The sequence below is a fragment of the Astatotilapia calliptera genome, chromosome 8, assembly GCF_900246225.1.
Source record: "Astatotilapia calliptera chromosome 8, fAstCal1.2, whole genome shotgun sequence".
Taxonomy (NCBI): domain Eukaryota; kingdom Metazoa; phylum Chordata; class Actinopteri; order Cichliformes; family Cichlidae; genus Astatotilapia; species Astatotilapia calliptera.
The window spans coordinates 11,750,449-11,775,952 of record NC_039309.1 but is presented as its reverse complement, the minus strand read 5'-3'; the positions used below and the strand labels follow the sequence as shown (position 1 = coordinate 11,775,952).

The following is a 25,504-nucleotide window of genomic DNA, read 5'->3' as shown; positions in this document are numbered from 1 at the left end:
CTCTGACTTAACCTAGAATACCACTGTCTCTCTCCTTTCACTCATTATGCAGTCAACATTTTGGTCTGCTGATGCTTCTCAGAGGATAGAAACCCATGAAAAACCTTGGGCTCCTGTCAGTTGCTGCAGCAGGCAGTGGGAGGTGTGTTTTTGTGTACATGGAAGCTGAGGCCGGCAGGGCATCGTGTGTTTTTAGCCACCCACACCACGAAGCGGAGCCACAGGCCTCGTGAGCCCCTCCCAGGACAGCTGGCACTCAGCTGATGACAGCGAAGGCTTAGCAGGAATCAATCTGAACCATGTTTGCCTGCTGCACCGTTTCATAGATTTATGGACGCGTGTGTGTACGTGCGTGGTGGAAAAAGCCTGTTCCTGCCCGACCCGAGTTTGCCCTGATTTGCATGCGTTTGTGTGCGCATGTGCATGAAGCACCATGCCGAAGGTTCAGCAGATTTAATCTTCCCACGGATTACAAATGAAAAAGCAGAGGATCTGTGAGCCATCACCATCAGTCGATGAAAACAGGTGGTGGAAGAGAGCACGTCGTGTCTTCGCAACTAATGATGCTGATCAAATTTTGGTTGATCAATTCGTTTTGTTATGGATGGAGGGCAAATGTGATTATAAAACCAGCAAGACTTCTGCGGATGCCAATTTCCCAAGCAACTGTCTCAAGCCAGATAAAATTAAGCATAATCAGGAATAATCAGTCCTTCAAGCGAGAATGGCTTTAAAATGGGGGAACTTTAAGTAATCTTTAAATAATTCTTTATGACCTGACATTTTTAGATTACATATTGATTTAATGCCCAAGTAGTTATTTGCAAAATAGAAACAGATTATTACTTTAGTTCAGAATATACGGATGAGTTTTGTTCATGAATGTGGCTTTATTTGAAAATGCTATGGCCCACATTTTCCCCTTTCTTCTCAGAAACAGCCTCCAGAGGCAAAAGCTTTGGATGAGTTCTCTCTGTATGTTGTTCAAGGTTTGGAGCTTGACAAATAACTGGGTAAACAAAACTGGTACCACAACACAAAGCATGCTCAACATGTCTGACAGGTAGAAATAAAAAAAATATTTTAAAAGTCAAAGCAGGCATGAAATTACTCACTTTATCTGCTTGGCATTTTTGTAGCGGATGAATATGATGATTGGGTAGATGTGAACCATGTGAAGACGTTCAATGGCGTGAGGGGCAATGTCAAGTAAGCAGTGACAGTCCTATGAGAGAAGACAACATGAGAAATGGGAGATGTTTCAAAAAAAAAAAAAACAAACAAAAAAAAACTGCAGAAAATATTTATTTTCACGCTCTGTGTGTTTAAAGACTTCTAACAGTTTATGGGATATCAACAACAACATAAATGTCAACATAAAAAAAATAAAGGTTCTTTGAAAATATGTAGCCAATCAAGTTATTTTAATCAGTTTGGAAGTTTGGCTGTATTGCATTATTTGGAATTCAGCTGAAAGTCCTCTGAAGATTGTAAGAAAAGTTGGAAAGACAGCAGTGCATAAACTTCAAGATACAACTGCTATTGGTGCAGGGTCATAAATGTGTCATTTCTGGACAAGCAAATCAATAAATAGTGCAGATTAAGGTTATTTTAAATTTACCTTTTCTGTGATTTCTTTTATTGAGGCGACTGTTGTCACGTCAAAATGCCCACTCCTCCGTTTGTAATCAATGAACACACAATCCTTTACTCCACGCTCTATTGCCTGCTGAGATGCCTTCATAATTTCTAAAAGTAAAGAAAAAAAAGCAACATTTTTTATTTTAATATACACGTCAAGTTCTCTGATCTTTGAGTTTCATGTTAGGTAGCTCTCAGTGAAATCTCCCTTGCGCAATAACACAAGTCTGATGGACACACACATCCTTCATGTATAAATTCACACAAATCAGAAGCTCACCAGGCAAACAGCGACAGAACTTGGTAGGAGCCTCCTTCTCCAACATGTCCTTACAGGCCTCCACTAATGGACCCAAGATCAGCACTGGACGAGGCGAAGAGTACTCCACCTTCTGAACCCGCTGGTACATGAGGCTCACGCCGTCTGTGCAGGGAATAAACCAAAGCAATTTATTCCAAAGGCATAACAGGAGAGAGACACTGCTGCTCATTTTAACCGTGGTTTCTGTGTTATGTGAAAGCTTCAGTTTCTTTCAAGAAAAATCCAGCTATATAAACACATCTTCATGCCTGAGATCTGCCTCACAAATCATCACGTAAGGTTAATAGGGACATTCAAAGTAGCAGTTTCTATCTAGTATCAAGCCTAAAGAATAAAATCTGAACTTTTCAAACTTGAGAGCATTATTAAGTCTTAGAGATTAGGCTTAATTGGGAAAAGGTTTTCATTAAAAAAAATAAATGTATGAACTTTTCTTTAAACACTTAAAGGTAACTATTTTAAACACCAAAGACTAAAATTTATTTGGTAAAACTGTGGTGTCTGTGATGAAATGTAATTATGTTTGTTGCACCTCCAGATGCAGCTGTGTGAAGTCTGATAAATTGACTGAAGTCAAGACTATATCCAGTAAATTAAATCTTGGATGCTTAGAAAGTGAGCAAGCCTCTGCAGCGTGCTCCACATTCAAACCTCTGACAAATCTGCCTGTGGTTGAACAGATTTGTGGGTAATTTTACGTCCAACTCTTGTGAAGGAGTGTGTGAAATACAATAATCAGATTCTGCTGTATTCACTGTGAACTTTTTGATTTCAAACAGTCCTTTGTAAGTTTAACAATGTGACGACAGTATAATGCAATGCTGGTGAAGTAAGCGCTCAAGAAAATCCAAATATGTGCTTATTCCAGAATCAACCTTTCTTATACAATTATGTGTCTTTTTTTGTGCATTTTTAAATAAAGTTGTGTTTAGAAGAGAGTTTCTCACCCTCTGTGATGGGTAAAGAATCTGTGCTAATGGCGTCCAAAGCCGTCATGTCCTTTCCATCCTTGGATCCACTCCGTTTGTGCTTTAGCCTCCGGCGAAAGAATGACCTCCGAGCAGCAGCAGACAGCGTCCTGCTAGTGCCGTTTTCATCCTTCATATCAGCCATGCTGTGCCTTCTGTAGAATTCCTGGTCCATCCTTATGGAGATAATATTTCAATCCATATCAACATGCTATCAAACTAATGTTCTTTAACATTAAAGTTTGATGAATGTAGAATTTCTCAACAGATTTTCTAAATCAGAAAACCACAAATTCTTACACTGTACTTACATGTATTTACTTGGAATCTGTCCTTTCTCTAGTTTCTGTGCACTCTCATCAAGCTGCCAGGCCATCCAGAAGCCAAAATTACCATTTGGTAGTGTGTCTTCAACATAAAGGATGTCATCTTTCTTAAAGCTTAGCTCCTGCTCCATTTCTGCCACTCTCTCATAAAGTGCTCTGCCAAATATGAATAAAGTAGTTGGGGAAGATGTCAATGGCATGATAAACAAAACTTTGCAGACTATAATGGAAAAACAAGTCTTACAAGCTATACTCTACAAGCTTCAACGAGTTATTGACCTGACACTCAAATCACCAAAACATGTCTGTTCTGTTAGCTCAATGTTCCCAAACTTTACTGCCCATTTCCCGGTGGTTAGGTTCCATTTTGGATTTTGTTTAACATAAAATTAAGAGGCACAATATTCATGTCATCTCAGCAGTTTAATTTCAGTGGCCTGATAAATATTCAGGGTACCTTATGAAAAATCCATCTCCGGTACTCTCTCTTACTGCATCAAGGTTGTCTGCATAGTTCTGGACCTTGAAGGTGATCGTTTCAGCTGGTTTCAACAATTCCAGGTAAGCATCTTCTTTAGTTTTGTTCTTCATGCTGACACCATTGTACTGTTTAAAAAATAAATTAATTAATTAAAACTATAAAGACAATCATCTATAAGACAGAAAGCAGTCAGATTCTATGTCCAAACCTGCTTTAATGTGCTTTTCTTCTAGCCTCAGAGCATTATAATACAGGTACACAAATCACACAATTATGTCCAGTATTGTTTTCACTACAGCTACTGCAACTTACTTTTTATTGAACACATGACAACTTTGGTGCGTCACAGTTATTGACAAATATGAAAGATACCTCCAGCATCAAATCTCCAGGCAGTAAACCATCAGGACCCCTAGCAGGGCTGTCATCATCTAAACTCTCCACAAAGATGCCATAAAGGTTCCCTCCACAGATCTGAACTCCCAGCTCCACGTGGATCCTCTTCAGCCTCACCAACCGATACTCTGGAACCCTGCGTGGATTTGAACCAGGAAGCCTGAAAGAAAAATACATTTTAAGAAGTTCGACCAGTAGATTCAAAGTCTATTTTAAAGGGCTGTATTAAAACACCATATCAACCCAGCGAACATAAAAGCAGATATAAAGCTACTACCTGGAGGAGATGTGTGGACTAGTGGCAGGAGTCGTTTGTTTGGATGCAGGAGTAATTGTGCCTTCATCCTGCTCACTCAGTAAATCTACAGTAGAGTGATTGTCCGGTGTGGTGGCTCCGCTGTCATGGGGTGACGGCTGGTTGCTGATGGATTCCATCCGAGAACTAAAAAGATGAGAAACAAAGTCAGAATCTTTTCTAATCATTTAATATTTTACCCTAAAGTCCAAATAACTGTTTTTTAGAGAATACACTTTAGGGTTTGTTTACTGTTATAGCACATTCGTGCCATCTCCTTTTTAGTGTTAATATTTGTTAATCATAATTACATAACCCATTTCTTATTCCTGTGCTACAGTATGAAGTCTTTACGATTGTGTACGCATGCGTTTGCTTTGCACATACTGTGCTTTATACAGAAAAGGGCACTGCTAAGCTCTCGTCTCCCTCTTACCCTGAACGAGAGTGAATCCCCAGCTGAAACATGTGTGGATTATACTGAGCCAAAATGGTGACCGTGTCACATTGCTGCCCGATCACCAGCCGTGCCTGCTGCTCATTGGCATTGCGAAGGTTGATTCCATTAAACTGGAAACAGAAGGGATTCATTAGAGGCAGAAAAAAAAAAAAAAAAAAAAAAAAGATAAATCATGGATATGCAGTAAAGTAGCTAATGTACCTCAAGAAGTTGATCTCCGTACTCTAATCGAGCTTGATGAGCAATGCTACCTGCTGTCACTTTGGACACAAACACTCCGCCATTCTCTCCACTCACAATGGAGATACCAAGTGGTTCTGCTCCCTTCTGTACCGTCACATTTCGTGGCTCCCCCAGGTACGGCCTTCAGGAGAAAAAAAAAAAAAAAAAAAAAGAACATTTATGTGTTTTGACATCTTATAGAAAAGTTGCAAGCATGCAACTTTGGGGAAGGGGGAAAAAAAAAAAAAAAAAAAAAAAAAAAAATTAGAATAAGCTCTTCCCTTCAATCTAATGTTTTCCTACACAATATGAGTCTGCATGCTATCATGCATGTCATGTATGCAAATAATCACCGAATCATGTGACATTTTTCACACAAATGTGTATTGTTCAAACAATAATATGCACGTACCAGCCACAACATTAAAAACCCCTTGCAGGTAAAGTAAATAACAGTAATCACAATCCTGGTATGTGGCTGATACCACCCACAAAAACAGCAGCACCATATGAAGGCAATGACAGTCCCCAACTGGACAATGTCAGGGCCTCCAACCTCTCAAAATCCCAATCTGATCAAGCATCTGATGCTTGAGCCTGTAGCCTCATGTCTGACAATACCAGACACGCCCAAAGGTCTTATGTTTGTGCACCTAATGGTCCAAGCTGTTTTTGTAGCACACTGTACCAAGAACAAGGTTTTAATGTTGTGGCTGATGTGGCAAGCGTGCATTTTCAAATCCCACTCCATGTCATGCAATCATACAACATTTAACAGCATTCTGAATAAATAATGAGCAGAGAAGATGACGACCTAAGGATACACATCCATTTCATTACTGCCATTATTAAACATTCAAAAGAATCTAGCACCGCTGCTGCAAAGTGAGTCTAGACTGTAACATTTATATATGCAGAGTGTAGGCAGAATGATAAGATCTGTGCTCCAACAGTCCTGCAGACAGTGCTTATACTGTATGTGCTACCAGCACAAGACAAACCTCAAGCTTCTTAAAGAGAAGAACTTGGGCTTAATTCCAAGTGGAGGTCTAACAGAGGAAGTGCAGTAAGAGACAAATCTGAGAAGCAGAATGACAGGGAAAAAATAAAAACAGACAAAGACAGAAAGATTTCAAGTTACAAGGCTCAGCAGCAGAGAAGAAAGTGAAGATAATAAAATGATCGATTGTGGTGACAGTGTTGGATGGAGGCTTGAGGCTTTGTTTACTGCTTTGCAAGCATTTAATCACAATGAACCAGACAAAAAGTACAGACAAATGGTGGAAAACATGTCTTGTGGTGCTGAATCATGGTGGGATAAAGATTCGGACAATGACGAGGATTCGGTTGGCCTACCCTTCCTTTCGCCTGTCACCAATTGAAGCAGGGCTGACTGATATCCTAGGTTGGGTGGAAATGGAGCTCTGCGATTGGCTGCTAGTGAAAGACGACGTGTCCAGGTTGACAGGGGACATTGGAGGTGTTGGGCTGCTACCCTCCGAATGTGTAAGCGAGCCTGGAGTGACAGAAGATATTAAAAAATTGAAGTAACATTTGGTACCAGTAGATGTTGCTCCCAGACTGAACAGTACCTTTGTCAGATCCAGTGGCGCGAGGATAACGAATTGGAGGGATCTTAATCCGTTCTGCTCTAAATTGAGTACCAGAGGTGCCTAAGAAAAAAAACAGGAAATTTATTAAAAGGGTCAGTTGACCCATAATGGAAAAAAAAGAAAACAAGAAACATTTTCTCACACAACTGAGGGTATCCAACCATGTTGATATGGGAATTCCCCAGGAAATATATGAACAACTGTGATAAGCCCCTTTCCCCGACACTGCTAATCTAAATATTTACCACAGAGCAAATGTTTGAAGTAGCCAGTTAATCACCATCGTCTCCTGAGCCAATTAAACTGCTACAAGACTTTCTAACTCATTACAGGAGAGTTGCATTTAAAACTGACATTGCATAAATATAATGAGTTTAAGAGTAAAATTAAAGTTAAATAATTTTGTGTCACAGAAGTCAGTGTTTGCTAACAATGCAACTCGACGCCAGTTAGGTGTTTTGCTAGCAGTGATAAATAGTGGGCTAAATAAGTGCGGACTGAATTAAGAAAAATGTAAACAACATTATTCACATTTTAAACATGTCGTGATTACCATAAAACTAGGGCACCATACATACTCATTCTGTTGCTGCAGGGCAAGGAGTTAGTACTGTGTGGTGGTTGGCTGCAGCTCCGCTCAGTCGGGTTTCCAGTGCGCTTGTGGCTGAGATCCAGACTGAGGCGACCTTGATGCTGGGGGCTAGAGTAGAGGGGGGGGAGGAAAAAGAAAAGACCTGCGTAAGTCCCCCGGCAGTCAATTATTCAACCCAGGGCAAGATATAATTTGCTACATGCCATCTGTCCATGAGATCTGGGGCAGGATACACAGTTGTTTCGCTGCTATAAATACACCATTCAGGATTTAGCAAATCTGTGGTTAAAATGAAAAACAGTACTACTAGAACTAATGTCTACTTTGCAGTAAGCATCAAAATAAACTGTTAAATTATATATATATATATAAAAAAACAACAACATCTGAAATTGTCTTTTATTTCTAACTAATGCACCAAAAACCAGAAGTATGCAGAATACAATCACAGCAAAAAAAAGAATACAGAATAATTATTAATTAATCTCTCTCTCTGCTTCAAAAGAGACAGTCTAACAGTTGAGATAAAATATCAGTTTTCTAACAGATATAGATATTTCAAGATGTCGTAACAAGGAAAAAAGTAAACTTAAAAAGCATTTGGAGAAAACTTTTCTCCAACGAGGCCGATGACCTAGCTCAGAATTTCTTAACGACGTGACCTGGTTCTGTCCCAAAATCTGGTGGCTTTCTTTGTCCCTGCTCCACATTTCCACCAAGTTGTATTTGACTAGTTGCTGCATTATCTGTCTAACAGACAAAAACAGCACTGAAGATACTCTACCTGTCGAATAATTCAATTAATCATGGGTGAACTCTATTAAGTCAATTCAAAGACCTGGAATTGAGAGTTCTGTTTCACCGACAAATTGTAGTGGTTTAGTCGACTCAGCTACCTTCTTCCTATTAAATGTCTGCAGTGAATGAGGTGTGATTGAAACAGAAAATTTTACTTGACACTATAAGCAAAATAAGTATACTCATTAATTCATATATTCACATGGCAAAATGACAAGATTTATTTTTAGGATTCACAACAGTAAAAAGGCTCGTGAAGAAGAGTTGGACTGACAGAACACCTTGTGTGTGTATGAGGATGACTGCTCGAGCTGGGAGCTGGAGGAGGGTTGTTGGCCTGGACCTCATGGCTCCAGGCTGTGTAGACAGGGTTCCTCATGACAGCCGTCACAGCAGGGCAAGGGGCAAAACTTCGTTGTGCAGGGTCTGGAGGACAAATAGTGGGATTAGACATCAACAAGTAGTAGTTATGTGACACTTCCATCCTATAAATATCAAGCCTTTATTAGTTCAATAGAAAAAACCCCAACAAATCGAAATCAACTTTCTATTTTTATTATTAGTGATCCATGCAGTGTTTGGAAATGTGAAAAAAAAAAAAAAAAATGGAAAAAAATGAACACATTAAGCTGTTCCCATAACTTACGTGATGCAATGCTACTGTAGCTTTTGGGTGCATATTGTACGCTGTACCGATTGGTTCGTATAGGAGAGAAACGTAACAAGTCCACTGGCTCTGGGGAGTGTTCATCGTTAGAGAAACTCTGTACCTGCAAGGAGCAAACGTACAGCTTGTAAGCCTTTTAATTTTTGAGGAAATAAGGGACACAAAATAACACAAACCATAGCATCTATAAAAATGTCAAATAGTAAATTCCTCAACATGTTCTTTAAATACTCAGTTACCTGAATAGGAACAGGAATGTGCAATGGAGTCACATTTCGACGTAGTGCTGGTGCTGATTTTGGCCGGTATCTCTTTTTTCCTTGCACTTCTGTCCTGTACCGGTTCTCCTCCTCTTCTTCCTCCTCAGCAGGTTTCTTGGAGCTGCCCTTGGCCTCTCCTGGAGGGCCATCAATGAAATAGCATTGGTTTCCCACCTCTCCCTTGTCCTTAGGATTCGTAGCTTGGGCAGGGGATGCTGGTGGTGTGCCGGTGGTAATGGTGGAGTCCGACGCGGAGCTGTTCTGCTGCCGATGCTTGAACCTAAACGAGTCGCTCCTTGCTGGTGGGGTGGGGGGTGTCTGAGCAGATTCAGACACTGAGCTCTGCGGTGAGTGAGACAGGGACATGTAGTCCAGTTTTTGGGCTGCATCAGGTCTCCTGAAAGCATTCATGTCAAAAATAGACTTCCTCTGTTTGGGCTTCTTATAGATGGACAGTTGGGTGTACTCTGAAACAGTTCCCACTATGACTTTAGGCCATGTGCCTCCACTGGGCTTGACTGGCGAGCTCTGCACTCGGTCCACAGCAGCCTGTGGTGAGCTGCAGTCGGACAGAAGAGGGGTGAAGGTAAAAGGCCGATGCTGGAGGTCCTGCCTCCGGTAGCAGAATTCTGGGTGGGGTTCCGAAGGACTATGTGAGGCAGAAAAGGAACGGGAATGCGGGGAACCATTGGAAAAGGGTTTGTGGTGGGAGTGAGTGCTGCCACTGCTGCTATTCAGGGAGTCACCGGTATCCTTGCAGGCTTCCTCCCCTCTGCTGCCAAAGTCACAGCTACAAATGTCAGTTTGTGTGGAGCAATTGTGCTTAGAGTTTCTGCAGTTTCTCGTGTGGCCCTCACAGGACTGGAGTCGCGGGTTCTTTTCAGAGTCTCTCAAAGTTTCATATAAACTCTGCCCAGAACAGCTTTGGGGAAAGAACTGTGCAGGAAGAAATGTTGATAAATATACATTAAAATAGTTTAAATGCAATAAATAGCTTCCGATGAAATGGACGATCGCTGACATTTTTAACCACAAACTTGAGATAGCATTTAAAAATTAAAGATACTGGTAGCAATTAAGGTTTAAGAAGACTTTGCATTGTCTATTAACCCAATGAGCATTTGCACGAAGTAAGCATTGTACAACTAGCATAAAGCCTGACTATTGGGAGTCTATTAGAAGAAACAGCAGTATGTGATTTTACAGTTGTGAGAATCTGTATGTGTTTGGGTTACTAAGTTTTTACCTTCATGAGGGAGAGGCTGAGAGAATTACGGCAGTTTCTCAGCAGAGACTCACATTCAGAGAGCGACTTGTTATCGAGCGCAATTCCATTGATCTGAGGGGAAAAAAAAAAAAAAAAGTCCCATAAATAAGAGCTTACTTACCTAGACATCATCATCATCGTACTCCATCTTGAAATGGCGTCTGCAAATGTGCTAGTTATGGTTAGAATTTAGATTACCGGTATCTGAGGTGTGCGCATCCTCATTACACAACATTAACCATTAAAATGATGGCTGATGTGTACTTGGGTACAAAAATAGTGGCCACCTGCCCTTAAAAGTAATCAAGTCCCAAAAATTCCTTGATTAGGATTATGGAGGTACTTTATTTTTTTAAATATCAGATTCCTGTAAATAATGCAAGCCTTTTTTAATAATAAAGTGAGATCATACTGAATTCCCTGTCTCAAACATGTAGGTAGGACATCAAGACAATTCAGGACTTAAGTAGGATTGTGAGACCTCCCAAAAACGAAGCTTAGACGCATATTCAGTACAGTTACTGATACTGATATCAAAGCAGCCAGCTATGATAGAGTGCATGATGTAAGACTATCAGCAAATGATGGTCTATTAATGAATTTTGGGTCCTGGGCAGTGTTAAAGCTGCCAGGGATAAAATTATAGCATAAGAACAAATTACAATATAAAAGACAGATTCAGATCATAATGGAAGCCGTTTGGAATAACCGGCATATTCCAGACCAATAAAGTGTAACATATATGGTGGTCTAAAACTTAAATATAGTCAAGCCAAAAATGATTCCCAGTCATGACTTTTTTTTTTTTAATCCAACATAAGAGTGCTGAAATCAAAAGATAAGTAGACTATATAATTGTGTTATGGCCTGTATGTATGGTTTGTGTGACAAGGGCAAGTTTGGGAACGTGCTAGCTTACTTTCACTAACATTTAATCCTAGTTTAACTGACAGATTTTATATTATCTGACATATGAAAATTACAAAACTATGTTAATAGTGTGCAGCAGTGTACTGTGAGCATCTTTGTATTGTAGCTGATATTTTGGTACCTCCAGTGAATTTTTAGTAATGTCAGATTTTACTTCATCTCGGAGGTCAGCCTCACTGGAAGCCCACAGTCTCCATTATATCCTCTCTATATAACAGTGAAACTGGCTGCATTACTTCATGTTCATTGAAGTTATGAAATGTATACATATACACAACAAATTTCCTCTGTTTCAACACTGTACTTTGAAGGCAAGTAGTTGGAACATGCTGCAGTTGTGCTTGTCTTAAAACAACTTGAATGTGGTCAGTAGAGGGCACTAGAGACCACAGCCATCTCTTGATAACAAACAGGCTTTTATCAAACAAATGATAAACTTTTCAGTGATCATACTTACAGCTAACAGTCTGTCACCAATAGTGAGATTGCAGTCTTTAGCAGCTGGGCTGCCAGCAGCCAATGTGGCAACAAACACTCCACTTTCCAAACCTAGTCCACTGTCTATGAGGAAAAACAATTAGAAAAAACACACCCCAATTACCATCACATATACAGATAATTAAACGCAAATACTTTGCACTTTAATGTCATTACTAGCTTGTCAGGCAGACATTATAACGGTGAAGTTTATTACTTATTTGGAAATTGAAGCTGACCTTTGTGTCCAGCTAAGTTTATCTGGATTGGAGTGATGATCCGTCCTCCTAGTGACTTTCTTCTACGAACCACCATATTAATCATGCCCTCACCACTCAACACAGCTTTGATCACCTGCTTCCTGTCTTTATTGGTCAGGTCCACGTCATTTATTTTAAGCAACCAGTCATTTACCCTGAACAGAAATAAGAGAGAATATAATAATAATGAAAGAGAAGCCAACTATGATGTGTTGTGTAAATTGACATGTATCAAAAATCTGATTTTCTGAGTGCTGCATACTAAATTTTACAAGTGAAAATATGAAAATGTGTTTCTATTCTCCAAATAAAGCTTATTATTAGAACCAAAACTCAGGTGTCAAATGACAAAGGGAAATCAAAACATTTATATACACTGAGGAGGAAAGTGACAGTTACCTTAATCTTCCCTCAGCAATACTTCCTTTATCCACCTTAGTTACAAATACACCACAGTCCCCTGGTAAATAGGGATCATTTACCCCTTCAGCAATATCAAATCCAAGTGCTTTCAAATCCATGTCCTGCAAAAATGAAAAATCACGAGGAATATTATGATTTTTTGATTCTGAATTAGTTCATTCATTAAGTGCAATTCTCTAAAGGCAAATCACATTTCTTAAAAAACAAAAAAGAAAACTCTAAATGATCCTTACTCTGTGCTTCTCAAATTCTACAACTTCTGTCTCCCACTCCATTGAGTCAGTGTCTATGGCTGAATCATGTGAACTGTGGGCCATCAGCTGACGATATCTTGCTTCCTTTTCCAGCTCATCTTCCAACTTTTCTCTGCAGGAAACATGAAATATGTAGCTCTTCAGTAAGTATTTCAAAGTAATTTGAACTGTCCTGTGTAAAGAAAATTCATCCACTGGGTGGCACAAAAGATCATTAAGGAAGAGAAGCACTTTTAACACAAATATAAATCAATGAATAATATTCAAGTTTACCTAAAATAGAACACAAGACATTTATCTGTCTCAAAAACAACTTTTGGGAGAAATAACGCACTTTAGTTCTTTGAGTTCCCGCGTCGCATCGTTCTTCTGCTTTCTCATGTCATCCAGATTCCTCAGAGCGTCTGCCAGATCACTCACAGCTCTATCCCTTTCTCGTCTCAGGTTGTCACACAGTGTACTGAGTGATGCACATATTGTCATCAGGTGTCACATAAAATACACGCAAACTATTTTTGCCCAAGCCTCCTCGCAATGACATGCATCTACATCTATATTTTTTTTAAAAAAAATTCTTACCGAATGCTCTCTCTTTCTGCTACAATCTTGTCCCTCTCCTGGAAGGCCCAGTCCCGCCGACACTTGGCGACCTCAGCCTCCTGCAAGGCCTCCTTCAGCTCCTGCGAGATGGCCTCATACTGCTTCCTCAGCATCTCGATCTCCTTGGTGGCTCGTTCCATGTTCATGGTGGCAGAGTCCTGTTCCTGCAGGAGTAGATCAAATTGATGGGTGATAAATGTCACCGGAGAAGTGAAGGTGCTTTTAGTCCAATATGGTATTTGATAACATGTGGCAAATTCCTCTAAATGTGTGTCATAAGAAAGTATTTTCATCTTTCACCCACTCTGTACACTAACTTTGCAGTAATATTATACTCAACACATGTTTTTAATTATCAGCTTTACATAATTTTGGTGCGAGTTAAGCTTGAAAGCTCATTGATGCAAATACCCGTTTGACAGCAGTCATTTTGACTTGACATGGCACAAACACAGATGTTACAAATTAGAATAATGAATCTTGTCCTCTATTGAGGTGAAGCTTTAATGTGATTAGTATCACCTGTGTTTACCTCTAGCAGCAGCCAGAATGGCTGCTGTGAGAAAGGTTTGTTTGAATAGATCATTTATTTTTTCTGCTTGTACACTAATCAATAGACTAAATAAAGTGCTTTGTTGGTTTTTTTTGGTTTTTTTAAATACAAGGTATTAATTACAAGCTATGAAGACATTTTGTTGCTTTTTTTAAGAAACAAAATTTTCAACTTAGCTGACTCCATCCATCCAAAAACAAATTTCTGTAAACTAAGATGTAGTTTCCATCTATGATGTATAAAACAGCCATAGACTGGATTAGGTATATAAACCAGATATAATAAAACAAATGTAAAACTCAGTCTGATGGTGTATCTAGAGCGCTTGCACTAGATACACTGTTGCATTAATTCCATTTCAGTCTACAGTTTTGCTTAACAATCCATTTCTGACGCAGTGCAGATTTCTGGTGTACTTGGAAGTGAGGGTGAGGCCTGTCACTACAATTATTGGTAATTTCCTAATGTAGGCATCCCTGACTTTTATAATTAATCTGACAATCACTGCAAACAGAATGATGGGTGAGTACACATTTCTCAACAGAAATCAATATGTAGAAACCAGCCAGCCGATTGAAGAAAAAATAAAATAAAAAACTACTACTATGTGAGATGGGATGAAGGGATTACTGTCAGAGAAATAAACCAATCCCTCCATTTGTGATGATAAATCATCTGTCCGTCTGGCTACCTGTCTGGCCTGGTAATACTCTTGCAACAGCTGGTCCCTCTGGATGATGGCCTCTGTCCTCTCCTTCCGGGCCACATCTCTTTCCTCACGCACTGTTTCGATGTCTTTGCAGGCCTGGTTCAGCTCCTTTTGGGCCTCAGCTTTGTCCTTGACCTCATGACAGAATTTCTCCAGCAGCTCATTCTTTTCACAGATTGCTCGGTCCCTGTCCACCAGCGCTGAGGCCAGCTCCTTCATCAAAAAATAATAATAATAATAATAATAATAAAGAAAAAAGTAAATTTCTATATCTTTTTAAATTTTTTACCTTGAGAATTTTGGAATATTTTAATATGATTTGCATATTGTTGTACATTTCCTTTTATGCCGACGTGTTTCTTACATCGCTGTGATTCTGGAATTCCCTCCTTGGGGAGGAATACATTCTTATCTCAGCACAAAGATATGCTGCCAGAAATACTTCCTATTAGATGAAGAACTAAAGAATTTTGCTCCTCTTAAAATGATTTTTTATGTATTTATTTTGGAGAGCTTCTCAAGTTCATTTTACACAGAAGAGTTAAAAAGCATAACCAAATTTCTCTTCCTGAACTGTGGGTTTTAATAGCAGTGATCATGACGTGGTTACTTTTTAGCCACCCTAAACCTTTGACTGTTGCCAAAAAGAATGACTTCAGCAGTTTAACGACAAGAGATATTTAAGACACAGATGTTACGCAAATGGTCATTCTTCATTAACAGTTTCACTTAAATTAAAAGGAGCCCTGTAAATGGTAAATGGCCTGCATTTGTATAGCGCTTTTCTAGTCCCTAAGGACCCCAAAGCGCTTCACACTACATTCAGTCATTCACCCACTCACACACACATTCACACACTGGTGATGGCAAGCTACATTGTAGCCACAGCTGCCCTGGGGCGCACTGACAGAGGCGAGGCTGCCGGACACTGGCGCCACCGGGCCCTCTGACCACCACCAGTAGGCAAACACGGGGTTAGTATCTTGCCCAAGGATATTTGGCATGCAGCCAGGAGGCAGCCTGGGATCGAACCACCGACCTTCTGATTAGTGGCTGACCTGCTCTGCCACCTGAGCTACAGCTACCCCACAATCTGAAGAAATTAATTTCTTTATAGTGCATGTATAATTCCAATTCACAATAGTTATTCCTCCAGTGCTTTCTGATCCCGTCTGTGAAATGGTTAACCGTTTTCAGTTCTCACTGATGATCCCTCATTTTAGCTTTTACCTGTCGGAGAGCCTCCAGCTCCTCACTGGCCACCCGTCTCTCTGACGAAGTGCTCTTTAGCTTCGCCTCTGCCATCTCCAGACCTGTCTGGAGCCTGTCCACCTCTTTGATCACCTGATCCCGCTCACTCATGATCAAGCGATATTCACTGATCACAGAGTCCCGCTCCTCCTTGTACTTCTCGCTGTCCTTTGCCGCCTTGAGCTGCTGGGTCTTGAGCCGCGTCACCTCAGACTGCAGCCGTTCCATCTCTCGCTGTAGCTCCTTATTGTGGGCTGTGGCCTTGGATAGTTCTTGGTGGGTGTTGTCAAACCTGCATCAGGCAGGGATTAAGGAATGCAGTGGATTCAATGCCTCTATTAATTTCCAAAGGGTAAACATTTCTACTCTGTCTTGTGCTTAAAACATTAAAATCATGAACAATAAGATCATAGACTGATCAAATGTGGAATTTAAGCATCTAAAAAGAAAACTATAAATGGGAGGACATCCGCAAAGCTTCATCTGCCTTGGATTAAGCACATTTTAAGCACTGTGCAGATCTGACTTTGGCTCTGTACTCAAGTACTCAGTTTGTAGTATAATTTGCTGCAACTGCTTTTTAGTTTTTTAACAGTTGCTCAGTTTTTGTGTGAAGTTTGTAGCCCTGCTGGCTTTGTAGACCTAATAATTCCATCTTTACCTTCTTATTGAAGAAGAGTATTGCTGCTGATAGTGGATGGCAGCATCTCTTTGTTTCAGCAGCATGTCGAGTTGCTTCTGCAGCCGGTGGTTCTCTTCCTCAGCCTGGTCCAAACGACTCAAATCGGCATTGTGACTGGCCAACTTGTCATTGTAGCACTTCCTCAGAGTCTCATAGTCACTCTTCACGGCCTCCAACTTGTCCACAGCTGTGTCGTAGAGTTTGTTAAGGACATCAGAGGAGCCCTCTCTCATTACCTGCAAATAGCATTAAGTCGGGTTATTTAACGAATTAGAGGGCAATAATGGGACTATATCAAGATAAGAGCTGATGCAGTCACTTGGAAAAAGTTATCCGGAATACTTTTCAACTCTGTAGATGCTGAAATGTTGTGCTGTTTGATATAAATCTAAAGTGAAGTGCCTAAATCATTTAATTACCCGTTTCAGTGAAGATTAAACAAAATGTTACTTTAAACTGTTGAAATATCACTTGAACTGTAGTGAACCAGATGATAACTTGTATCTAGCTTCTGTCTAGCTTCTTAACATCCTATAGGGCAGTCTGCTTCTGATGCAAGCAGCAACTGGGGTATACTACATGCTTTTAGCATGAATGGATAAGCTTAACTACCATTAAAAATGTATTGCCATTCAATTTTACTAGTTCTGTGGGAACTGTACAGGAAGCAATCGCAGGAGACTGTGGTCGAAACAGTGATTAATGTTACCACAGTTTCACCAATTAGCAACCACAGCTAAAAGATGAAGACGCTCAAATGTACAATAAGTACAGTCGACCTGACAGACAGAATTGCTGTCAAATCAGCTGAATAAACTTTTTGACTTGCTACCAGTAAGTTAATTAAGTTAATTTAGTTAATTAAGCACTGATGAGATCCAATGGACTCAGTCTGGCTTCATGTTTACAAATATTTTGTTTGTAACGTTTAAATTACTATTGAATCTAATCCAAATCATGAACAGAGTGCCAAAAACGGACAAACCAGGACACATTTAGACATGAAAAATTATAGTATGTAATTGGAATCTAACAACTGTACAATAAATGTCTTCTCTGGGCTGGCATCACTTAAAACTAATTTGACTCCTAATTTGACTGAGGCTGAACAGTAGTTTATGCAATGATGACATGACTTCTAGAGACAATGGGGAACGTATCCTTGCTATCAACTAGCCCTGTTATACACATTCTCCATGGTTATATAAGGCATTGCTAACATTTAATGATATGGTCTTGTGACTGCAGTCACGGTGAATGTCAGACTGAGTAATGGTGAGAGACTCAGGTCAAGTCATTTTTGTAATCTGAAAGAATGTTTTGATGGATGGAGACATGGAGAGGACAGAGCTTGTCTGACCCCATTTGTCTGAACAACATTGTCCTTTTGGACATAATGGTCACCGAGACAAGAGCAAATTAATGTCCATCTCAAATGTCAAGATCCAACTGATTTTATGTCAGCGGCCAACTAGAGATGGAAAGGGGTGTCTGCAAGTGTCTAGATAGTATATACCCATTTATATTTTTGTGTCTGTATGTTGTTTGTGTCCCATTTTTAAGCATGAATGGTGACAGAACTGAAAAATTACACAGGCACCTGCTGGTGTAGCATCTTCATATCAGCTACTTCCCTCTGATCATCATCATGCAGCCTCCTGAGCTCCTCGCAGGCCTGTTTCACATGGTTGTGCTCCCTGACCAGCTGGATGTTGTCCTGTCTCAGCACCTCGAGCTCCTCTTTTAGCTGGGTGTGCTCGCTCACCAGACGGCTGTGCAGTGTACTGTGGAGATAGCAGAATGGGTACAATCAAACCATGGGTGCTGCCAGCGATTTTTAAAATCAGCATTTACAGCACTGAATATATACATCTCCATCTACTGTGTCTCTGGCAACATATATTCAGCTAGTAAATCATAAATCAAAAAATATTTGGGGACACACACACACACACACACACACACACACACACACACACACACACACACACACACACACACACACACACACACACACACGTCATTTGGATCGCACCAGTTAGCCACAGTGTAGGATGAAGAAAGTAAGTTAATACTTGAATGTAGTAGCTAAAAGCAGCTTCTTAAAAACATCTGAAATGTTTGCTGTAGCCAGTTATGTCACTGCAGCTCTGCTGATTTGTGGTCAGGACTCTAACTTGGCCACTGGGACATGATTTACTGTTGTTGTTGATTTGCTTTAGGCCATTGTTTTGCTGAATCACCGAAACTCTTACAAACTTCAGGTCATAAACTGCTGCCTTGACATTCTCCTGGAACAATTTCTCGGTGCAGTTTCAAAGTAAACTGCATAAATTAATGATTGCAAGGTATATTAGCCCTGAAGCAGAACATCAGTCCCAAACTATGACGCTTCTTCTGCCATGCCTTACTGCTGGTCTACAGATTATTCTCACAGACGTAAGCACCATCTTTTTGTTTTTTATGATTCTTTTTAAAAAAAATATTTTATTAGTCAAGAGCAATTTAGTCTCCTTTTTGGCCTTCTTCCATTGATACATCATGTTGATGAGATTTCTGTGGGTGCTTTCCACTTCCTCTTGTGTTGTTTGCCCTCTTCTTTCAGGATTTCATTACATATTGTTCTTCTGGTGTCATCTTTCCAGCACAATCACGTCAGTCTTATCTCCTTAACTGGAACACCCAACTCGAAGCAGGTTTTGAAGTAGCCAGCACAACAGTTTGCATACAAATCTTTTGTTGCAACTGGAAATGATTAACTGCTGCAGTTTGTGGTCAAACTAATCATTTCAGAACTACCTAAAAATTAAATTACACGAAGTACCCCGTGTTGACATAATTTCACATTCACAAACTGTTTTTTGTGTGTTAACTTTCACAGATGGTTTTACTGTGTTCTACCTACAGGCAATTAAGAATCACTAATTAACCTAATCCTGTTCTTGTACTGTGGGAGGAAGCCGGAGTACCTGGAGAGAACCCATGCAAACATGGGAGAACATGCCCTTCAGACAGGAGGTGGAGTCAAACTCAAGACCTTCTTGCTGAGCACCAACAGTGCTAACCATCACACCACCGTGCTGTCACTAAAAACAATTAATTAATTCATTTAAAGCCACAGGGCTGTTGTGGTCTTCCTGTCACTATATTAACATTAATAGGGAAAAAAAAAAAAAACCGCACCTCTTATGTAATAAAGCTTTAACTTGAAATTTTCTAAAACATGAATCACTAATAGGACTAATTAAAATTCTTCAGAATTACTAAGGGTTAATGGTTAAGTGTTTAGCGACTTACTAATTTAAGTACAATATTAAAACTGCTAGACATGAATGTGATTTTCCATTGACAAAAACATGCTGCTTAGAGTGAATGGTTGAGTACAGAGGCAGAGAGGACATTGATGAATAAAGACTCTCTCTGATGTGCAAACAGGACGCAAAAGTACAGGCTTAAACACGGACATAATCCTTCATCTGTCTGTTTGCATTGGGGGCCAGATGTTGGTTCCCTACACTTCAGAGGCTGTATGGCATCATTAAAAATCATACAAATGGACTAGCCTTCCCTTCATGTCAACTCAGTACAGCTTATTTCACTAGACACCAAATGCTCCGTTCGCAGCATTATCCTCACGGCAAAGATGCTGTGCCGCATACACAGGATTCACATACTGATTACAGAGCATGCTTATGGTGAACTCTTTACAAAAGGATAATACTTATAGAGCATATTCTAGTCTCTTCCCTCAACCTTTAGCCAGAAATGTATGATTTGCCCTGCTACTAAATAATACAAATAGTCCCCCCGCCCTCAAACAATCCCAAAGATTAAATCAAATTGAAGAAGACCTGTTGGGATTTTTATAGCTTAACTGAGATTTTGAACTGATATAAAGGCTTCATCCCTATCACTCTTGCAAAAATAAAATCTGTTCTACGCAATCTGCTGTGAATATGTGAGGAAGAACAGAATACTGGCTAAAAATGCTGCAGGCTGAGCTTGAATGCATACAGCACAAATGCACCGGCTGTTAAAAAATTTACAAAGTCCCCTAGTAGGCTTTCCACTTACTGGTAGAAGTCTGCTTTCTTCACAGCCTCCTCGCACCTCTTCAGGGTGGTGCTATGCTGGTTCTGCAGGGATTGCAGGTCTGCCATTGCCTTCATACACTGCAGCTTCAGACGCTCATAGTCATGACCTGCTTTTGCATTCGGTCTATTTCACAGAGCAGGAAACAGGGAAACACACTTGCATCAAAAACCAAGTTCTGAGATGCCACATGGGACAATGTGAGAGCCATAAGTGAGATAAACATGCAAACTTTGTACTTTTGGGAGCGTAAGGAAAGAGAGAAAGTTCAACTGTATCCTCACATCTTATGCTCAACTCTAAAACAAAACGAGCACAAGTTTACGTCAAATAGCTCTTGCTTTTTTTGGCAGGGCTTTTAAATGCTCAAGAATGCAAAATACCTCTATCTAAAGAGTGCAGGTAGAAACAAGATTGCTCTGCTTTTCTGCAAATGTGTTGGAAAACAGGCTGTAGAATGAGACTAAAACACTACCTGCAGTCATCAAAGGTGGTTCCAGGTGAAGAGAGGGCGAGACGTTTGCGTAGCTCATCCCTTTCACGCGTCACCTGTCTCAACTCTAACAGAATGGTCTCCATTTTCTCATTCACTTGGTGGCTGTCCATGTGGGCAGGTGGAGGGGAGGACGCTTGAGCAGGAGTACCTGTGTGAGTCAGCATGTCACTGGTGGCTTGTGCCGATCGCAAAGTTCAAATGATGCGAGTGACGGGGTTCAGTGCAGTTTTATTTATGTCAGTTAGAGTGTATAGCTATATTTCAGTAAAAATGTAGTCTATGTTCATCTGAGCTGCAAACTTGGCTAAAGAAATAAATTACAAACATACAAGTTCATGATTATGTTATGGGTAAAGAGCTTGACCATTATTTTATTTAATCTATATAATCGTTTAGCCAAAGTCACTTAAATATTGTCTGTCATCATTGATCTACTCATTCAGTTTTGAATATACCACAAAAATAAACGTAGTGATAAACACTGGTTCAGCTTCAACAGCACAGACCAATCCTCTCTTCTAGAGTAGAAACAGATCTCTCTCTCGTGTGTGTATTTTTAAATCCTTGTCACATCTGTGTAATCACTTGCATGTGCTTAGAGTCTAAACAATTAGAAGCCGTCTGGTTCCTCAGAACAACTGTTTTTTTCTCCCCCCCCCCCCCCTTTTCCAAAGAAGATTTTTTGGACCCATCTTTACCTTAAATCGTTAGTCATCATGAGTACCACACTCACCTAAGCTGCTGAGAGAGCTGCTGCTTTCTGAGTCCGATGGCATGGTGGACAAGACGCTGTAAGTGGACCCTGCAGCATGAACAGAAACATTAAAGTCAGGTCTAAGCGTACTCGACCGTGTCTGCTTTATGGTCAGATGATCATCTCCAGCATTGTATGGTACATCAAGGCAGTGCAGCTTGGGTTACATTCAGGAGCCTTTACTGAAAAAAGCCAGCTGGAGGAATAATAAGGTGGGACTTTCCCCAACTTGGGATGACGGGCCTGTGGGCTGACAGAGTGTAGCTAATTACCAGTTGGGCAGGGAGCTTGAATACATACTAGCCAGGGCCCCAAAGAGGCTGCAGCCTTAGAGCTTCTCCTTTTATCTCCTCTGACAACATCACACAGTCCCCCCCTTGTGAAAGGCCCTCTTTTATAGCTTACAGTGATTCATAATTAACGTTACAGAAAGGAAGCTTTATGTACACCACTGAACAATATGAAGAAGATGATGTTATTTCACACACCAATGTAAAAGTAATTCTTCAGTAGATTTTAAAAGAGAAAAGTATTTAAAAGGGAAATAACTGATGCAATCTGTGTGTGTCACGATCTACCAGAGTGTGCAATTTTCACAACAGATTCAGAAGAAACAATTAGCTTTTTACAACAACAGAGGAACAAATGGTTACACAAATGGTCAAGTCAATTAGAAATGTTGTCATTAAGTTACTATCTGGTCTGTCACCTTTTCTAAGAAAACAAGCAAAAACAAAAGATGTGTTGACTGCCTTCAGTATATTGCCAAATAAGATGCCATTTATCAGTGGGAGTGGCCAATATTTATCTGCTACAGTACATCATGTTTTCACTACCAACAGTTCTAAAGCAGTGAGATGAAGAACTGGTACACTTTTAAAAATGAAAACATTTTAATTCTTCCCAGAAGTGGACTTCTCAGCAAATTCAGCCCAAGGTCAGAGCGTGCAATGCTGAGGTACATCTCCGACTCTACAGGCCTCAGTTAGCATGTTAAATGCTCAAGTTTATGACAGTATATTTGGATAAAGATGGAAAAACTATGGTAATAGGGATCTGTATTAAAATGCAAACATATGAAAATCAGCCAATAAATATTAATCTTTAGCTAGAAATTGTCATATCCCTCACAAAGCACACATTGATAAAATATAAGAGGGCATTGACTGTATAAATTACAGTAAAAGTAGAGCAAGGAATTGTTTAGCAATAGGTTTTTTCATTGACTATATTTTGTTAATCAAGTTGTTTCAAACGTGGTTATTTATCCTCTACAAGAAGGATTAGAATTTTATTGATGCCTGACTGCACACTGCTTGATCAAACAGCCAGCAGTGCACCTTTCCTGAGATCTTACTGCGCTGCTGTGGAGTGACCAGCTTATAGTTCAGTTACATCAGCAGCTTCCACTCCTGATGTAAAGTCTAGTGTAGACTTAGAGCATGACAAACGATTCTATTTACCCACGTCCCATTACTCTAAATCAACCCCTGACTGGCCGTGTTCCCACTAACTAAATGAGTTGAGACTATGAGGAGCCCAGCTAACATGGCTCAACCCTCTATTTCCCACTGAAGGACAAAAAAAAGAAAGAAAGAAAAAGGAGAGACCGATCTCTCTTTGAGCTCTCTTTGTTCTCACTCTAGCTTAAGTTTCCCATGACTCTGAGCAGAGAGTGCCTCAATAGGCAAGGTGCAGAATGTCATAACTCACTTACTTTTCTGCTCCGTGGAAGTCATGTGACCTGAGGTCTGACCCTGCCCACTTAAGCATTTCATTTAGGTTGATCTCGTAGTTACGGTCACAGCCACTTGATCATCTGTACACAATTTTATGGTATAAGAAGACCACTTCTCAAGAACAAACGGAAAGTGGGAAGACTGTCTTTAGTAGGAGTTTACTCTCAACTTGAACATTTCTTTTAAACGTGAGAACAGTCGCTCAAACGTAAAGTGCTGATCTTAAATCACATCTGGTACTATGTGCCACTAACAATAAATGAAAGATATTCTGAATGCTACCCCTTTCCATTAAAAGAATTATGCATTTTTCTACTTGCATCTTAAAGCTCTAACTTAAATATTGTATATAATGAGTAATTAATTGACAAAAGGGGGAAGATTACTTTCTAAGCAATAGATCAGAGTGTTGTCCATCAACATTGAATTTCAGAAAACCATAAAATACAGCTTTTAATGAGGGATATAATTCAGGCCCTTTTTTTGTCAACAGAAGGGTTAAGTTGGGCTTACTTATTTACTCCAGTATCATAGCACAGTCATGGTACAGTTATATAGCACTAAAAGCACAGGTTTTAATGTTGTAGTCACTCTGCTTTGTTCAATATCCCAGTATGCCCACCAAGTCTTTGACCTGATTTTAAAATGTTACCAGTAAACAAATGAGCCAACAACACATCCTTAAACAATACAAAATATATTAATTAAGTAAAAATTTGACTTTATCTAAATTCCCTTCATATCAGTGGAGTTTCTCATAACTAAATTGTTCACACTCTATTCTAAAATAAACTCAGACATTAAACTTTCACCATGAAAACTCAGCGCTCCTCTGCATACATGAACACAGATTATTATCACTCTGTCCAAACAACCTTTCAGTTGATTTAATACTTTGTAAACAAACTTTTAACTGGACAAATAAACCAATTAGCATTCAACTTAAAAAAAAGAAGAAAAAAAAGACATTTCTGTCAGTAGCAAAGCAACAGATGAAATTTTACTTGATCCCACTTAACTTCATCTCTGGAGATACATGTGAAAGACTTGGAAAGAAATTATTTGAAATACCACAATATGCATTTATGATGGTACTGCAACAATGACATATGTCCCTGCGGAGAAGCTATTCTAATTAAAGTAGAAGTCTGCTACGCGAGATAGATGTTAGAAGACTGAAAAGCATGCCGAACACAGACATCAGTTTTCTTCTACAGTCTACTTCTATAAATAAGTACACTCTGATATGTACTGTGGTATAAAGTTAATGAGTCACCGATTCTGCAATAACTACCCTCTGTGTCAACAGTTCAAAACCACTGGAGACAACTAGATTCTCTTCTTTCCGCCTAATAAAATCTAGAACGAAACCAAGAAATCGAGCTACATAACACTCGTTAATCGCTAACTGCAAAACACCTGCTCTTGTTTTGCAGTGACAAAGCAAAACTTCCCATGATACACACCCTTATAATGTGCAGCCATTGTGTTATTCTTCCTTAAGAAACGATGAGAACAATCTAAACAGAAAGGTCTCCGCTGGCAGGCCTTAGAGCTATAGTTATGTGAAACTACAAAGTATCTTTATTTAAAAAAATAAAAAACAAAAAAATAAAAACAAACAAACAACCAAGCCCTGGGCGATACACACCCTGTTCGGTACTATAGGCATCATATTTACATCATGTGGAACTTTTTGTAGGTCAGTGATTAAAGGATATATTTAGCATTCATGTTATAAGCATTTGAACAGGCAGGGTTTACCAACATGTGGCTCTCATATTTTTTTGGGGTGACTTGTCAATTACTGCAACTGGCTCCTGATGGTGCATATTATGTAAAAACATAGGTTGCTTTTCTCTGGAAAGGCCCGTCTTTTGGCCACACAGTGGAGGAACCTGTCTGCCCAGTAGCAGAAGACAGCTCAGCCCATTTGTGTCCTGTGTGACTACCAACGGGGATTTGCACACTACTAT

General features: G+C 39.8%; 1 protein-coding gene across 4 annotated transcripts in view; it reads right to left on the bottom strand.

Moving 5' to 3' along the window:
• Positions 1–25,504, bottom strand: part of LOC113028333 (disks large homolog 5-like) — a 30,620-nt gene that overhangs the window by 2,424 nt on the left and 2,692 nt on the right. For 2 of the 4 annotated variants that reach the window (XM_026178522.1, XM_026178525.1), the window contains exons 2-32: positions 21,769–21,837; positions 21,015–21,183; positions 20,522–20,665; positions 18,048–18,231; positions 16,427–16,683; positions 15,745–16,057; positions 14,497–14,727; positions 13,232–13,416; positions 12,987–13,112; positions 12,632–12,764; positions 12,375–12,499; positions 11,955–12,130; positions 11,696–11,799; positions 10,288–10,380; positions 9,021–9,977; positions 8,761–8,884; positions 8,396–8,540; positions 7,303–7,424; positions 6,704–6,784; positions 6,468–6,627; positions 6,113–6,190; positions 5,091–5,253; positions 4,866–4,999; positions 4,412–4,576; positions 4,111–4,294; positions 3,715–3,863; positions 3,243–3,413; positions 2,911–3,107; positions 1,922–2,065; positions 1,622–1,749; positions 1,116–1,225 (exon numbers count right to left, since the gene is read on the bottom strand). In XM_026178522.1, the coding sequence (XP_026034307.1) occupies positions 1,116–1,225; positions 1,622–1,749; positions 1,922–2,065; positions 2,911–3,107; positions 3,243–3,413; positions 3,715–3,863; positions 4,111–4,294; positions 4,412–4,576; positions 4,866–4,999; positions 5,091–5,253; positions 6,113–6,190; positions 6,468–6,627; positions 6,704–6,784; positions 7,303–7,424; positions 8,396–8,540; positions 8,761–8,884; positions 9,021–9,977; positions 10,288–10,380; positions 11,696–11,799; positions 11,955–12,130; positions 12,375–12,499; positions 12,632–12,764; positions 12,987–13,112; positions 13,232–13,416; positions 14,497–14,727; positions 15,745–16,057; positions 16,427–16,683; positions 18,048–18,231; positions 20,522–20,665; positions 21,015–21,183; positions 21,769–21,837 (5,521 nt within the window). The remainder of the gene's footprint in view (positions 1–1,115; positions 1,226–1,621; positions 1,750–1,921; positions 2,066–2,910; positions 3,108–3,242; positions 3,414–3,714; positions 3,864–4,110; positions 4,295–4,411; positions 4,577–4,865; positions 5,000–5,090; positions 5,254–6,112; positions 6,191–6,467; positions 6,628–6,703; positions 6,785–7,302; positions 7,425–8,395; positions 8,541–8,760; positions 8,885–9,020; positions 9,978–10,287; positions 10,381–11,695; positions 11,800–11,954; positions 12,131–12,374; positions 12,500–12,631; positions 12,765–12,986; positions 13,113–13,231; positions 13,417–14,496; positions 14,728–15,744; positions 16,058–16,426; positions 16,684–18,047; positions 18,232–20,521; positions 20,666–21,014; positions 21,184–21,768; positions 21,838–25,504) is intronic. The other 2 variants (XM_026178523.1, XM_026178524.1) reach the window with 2 other exon arrangements.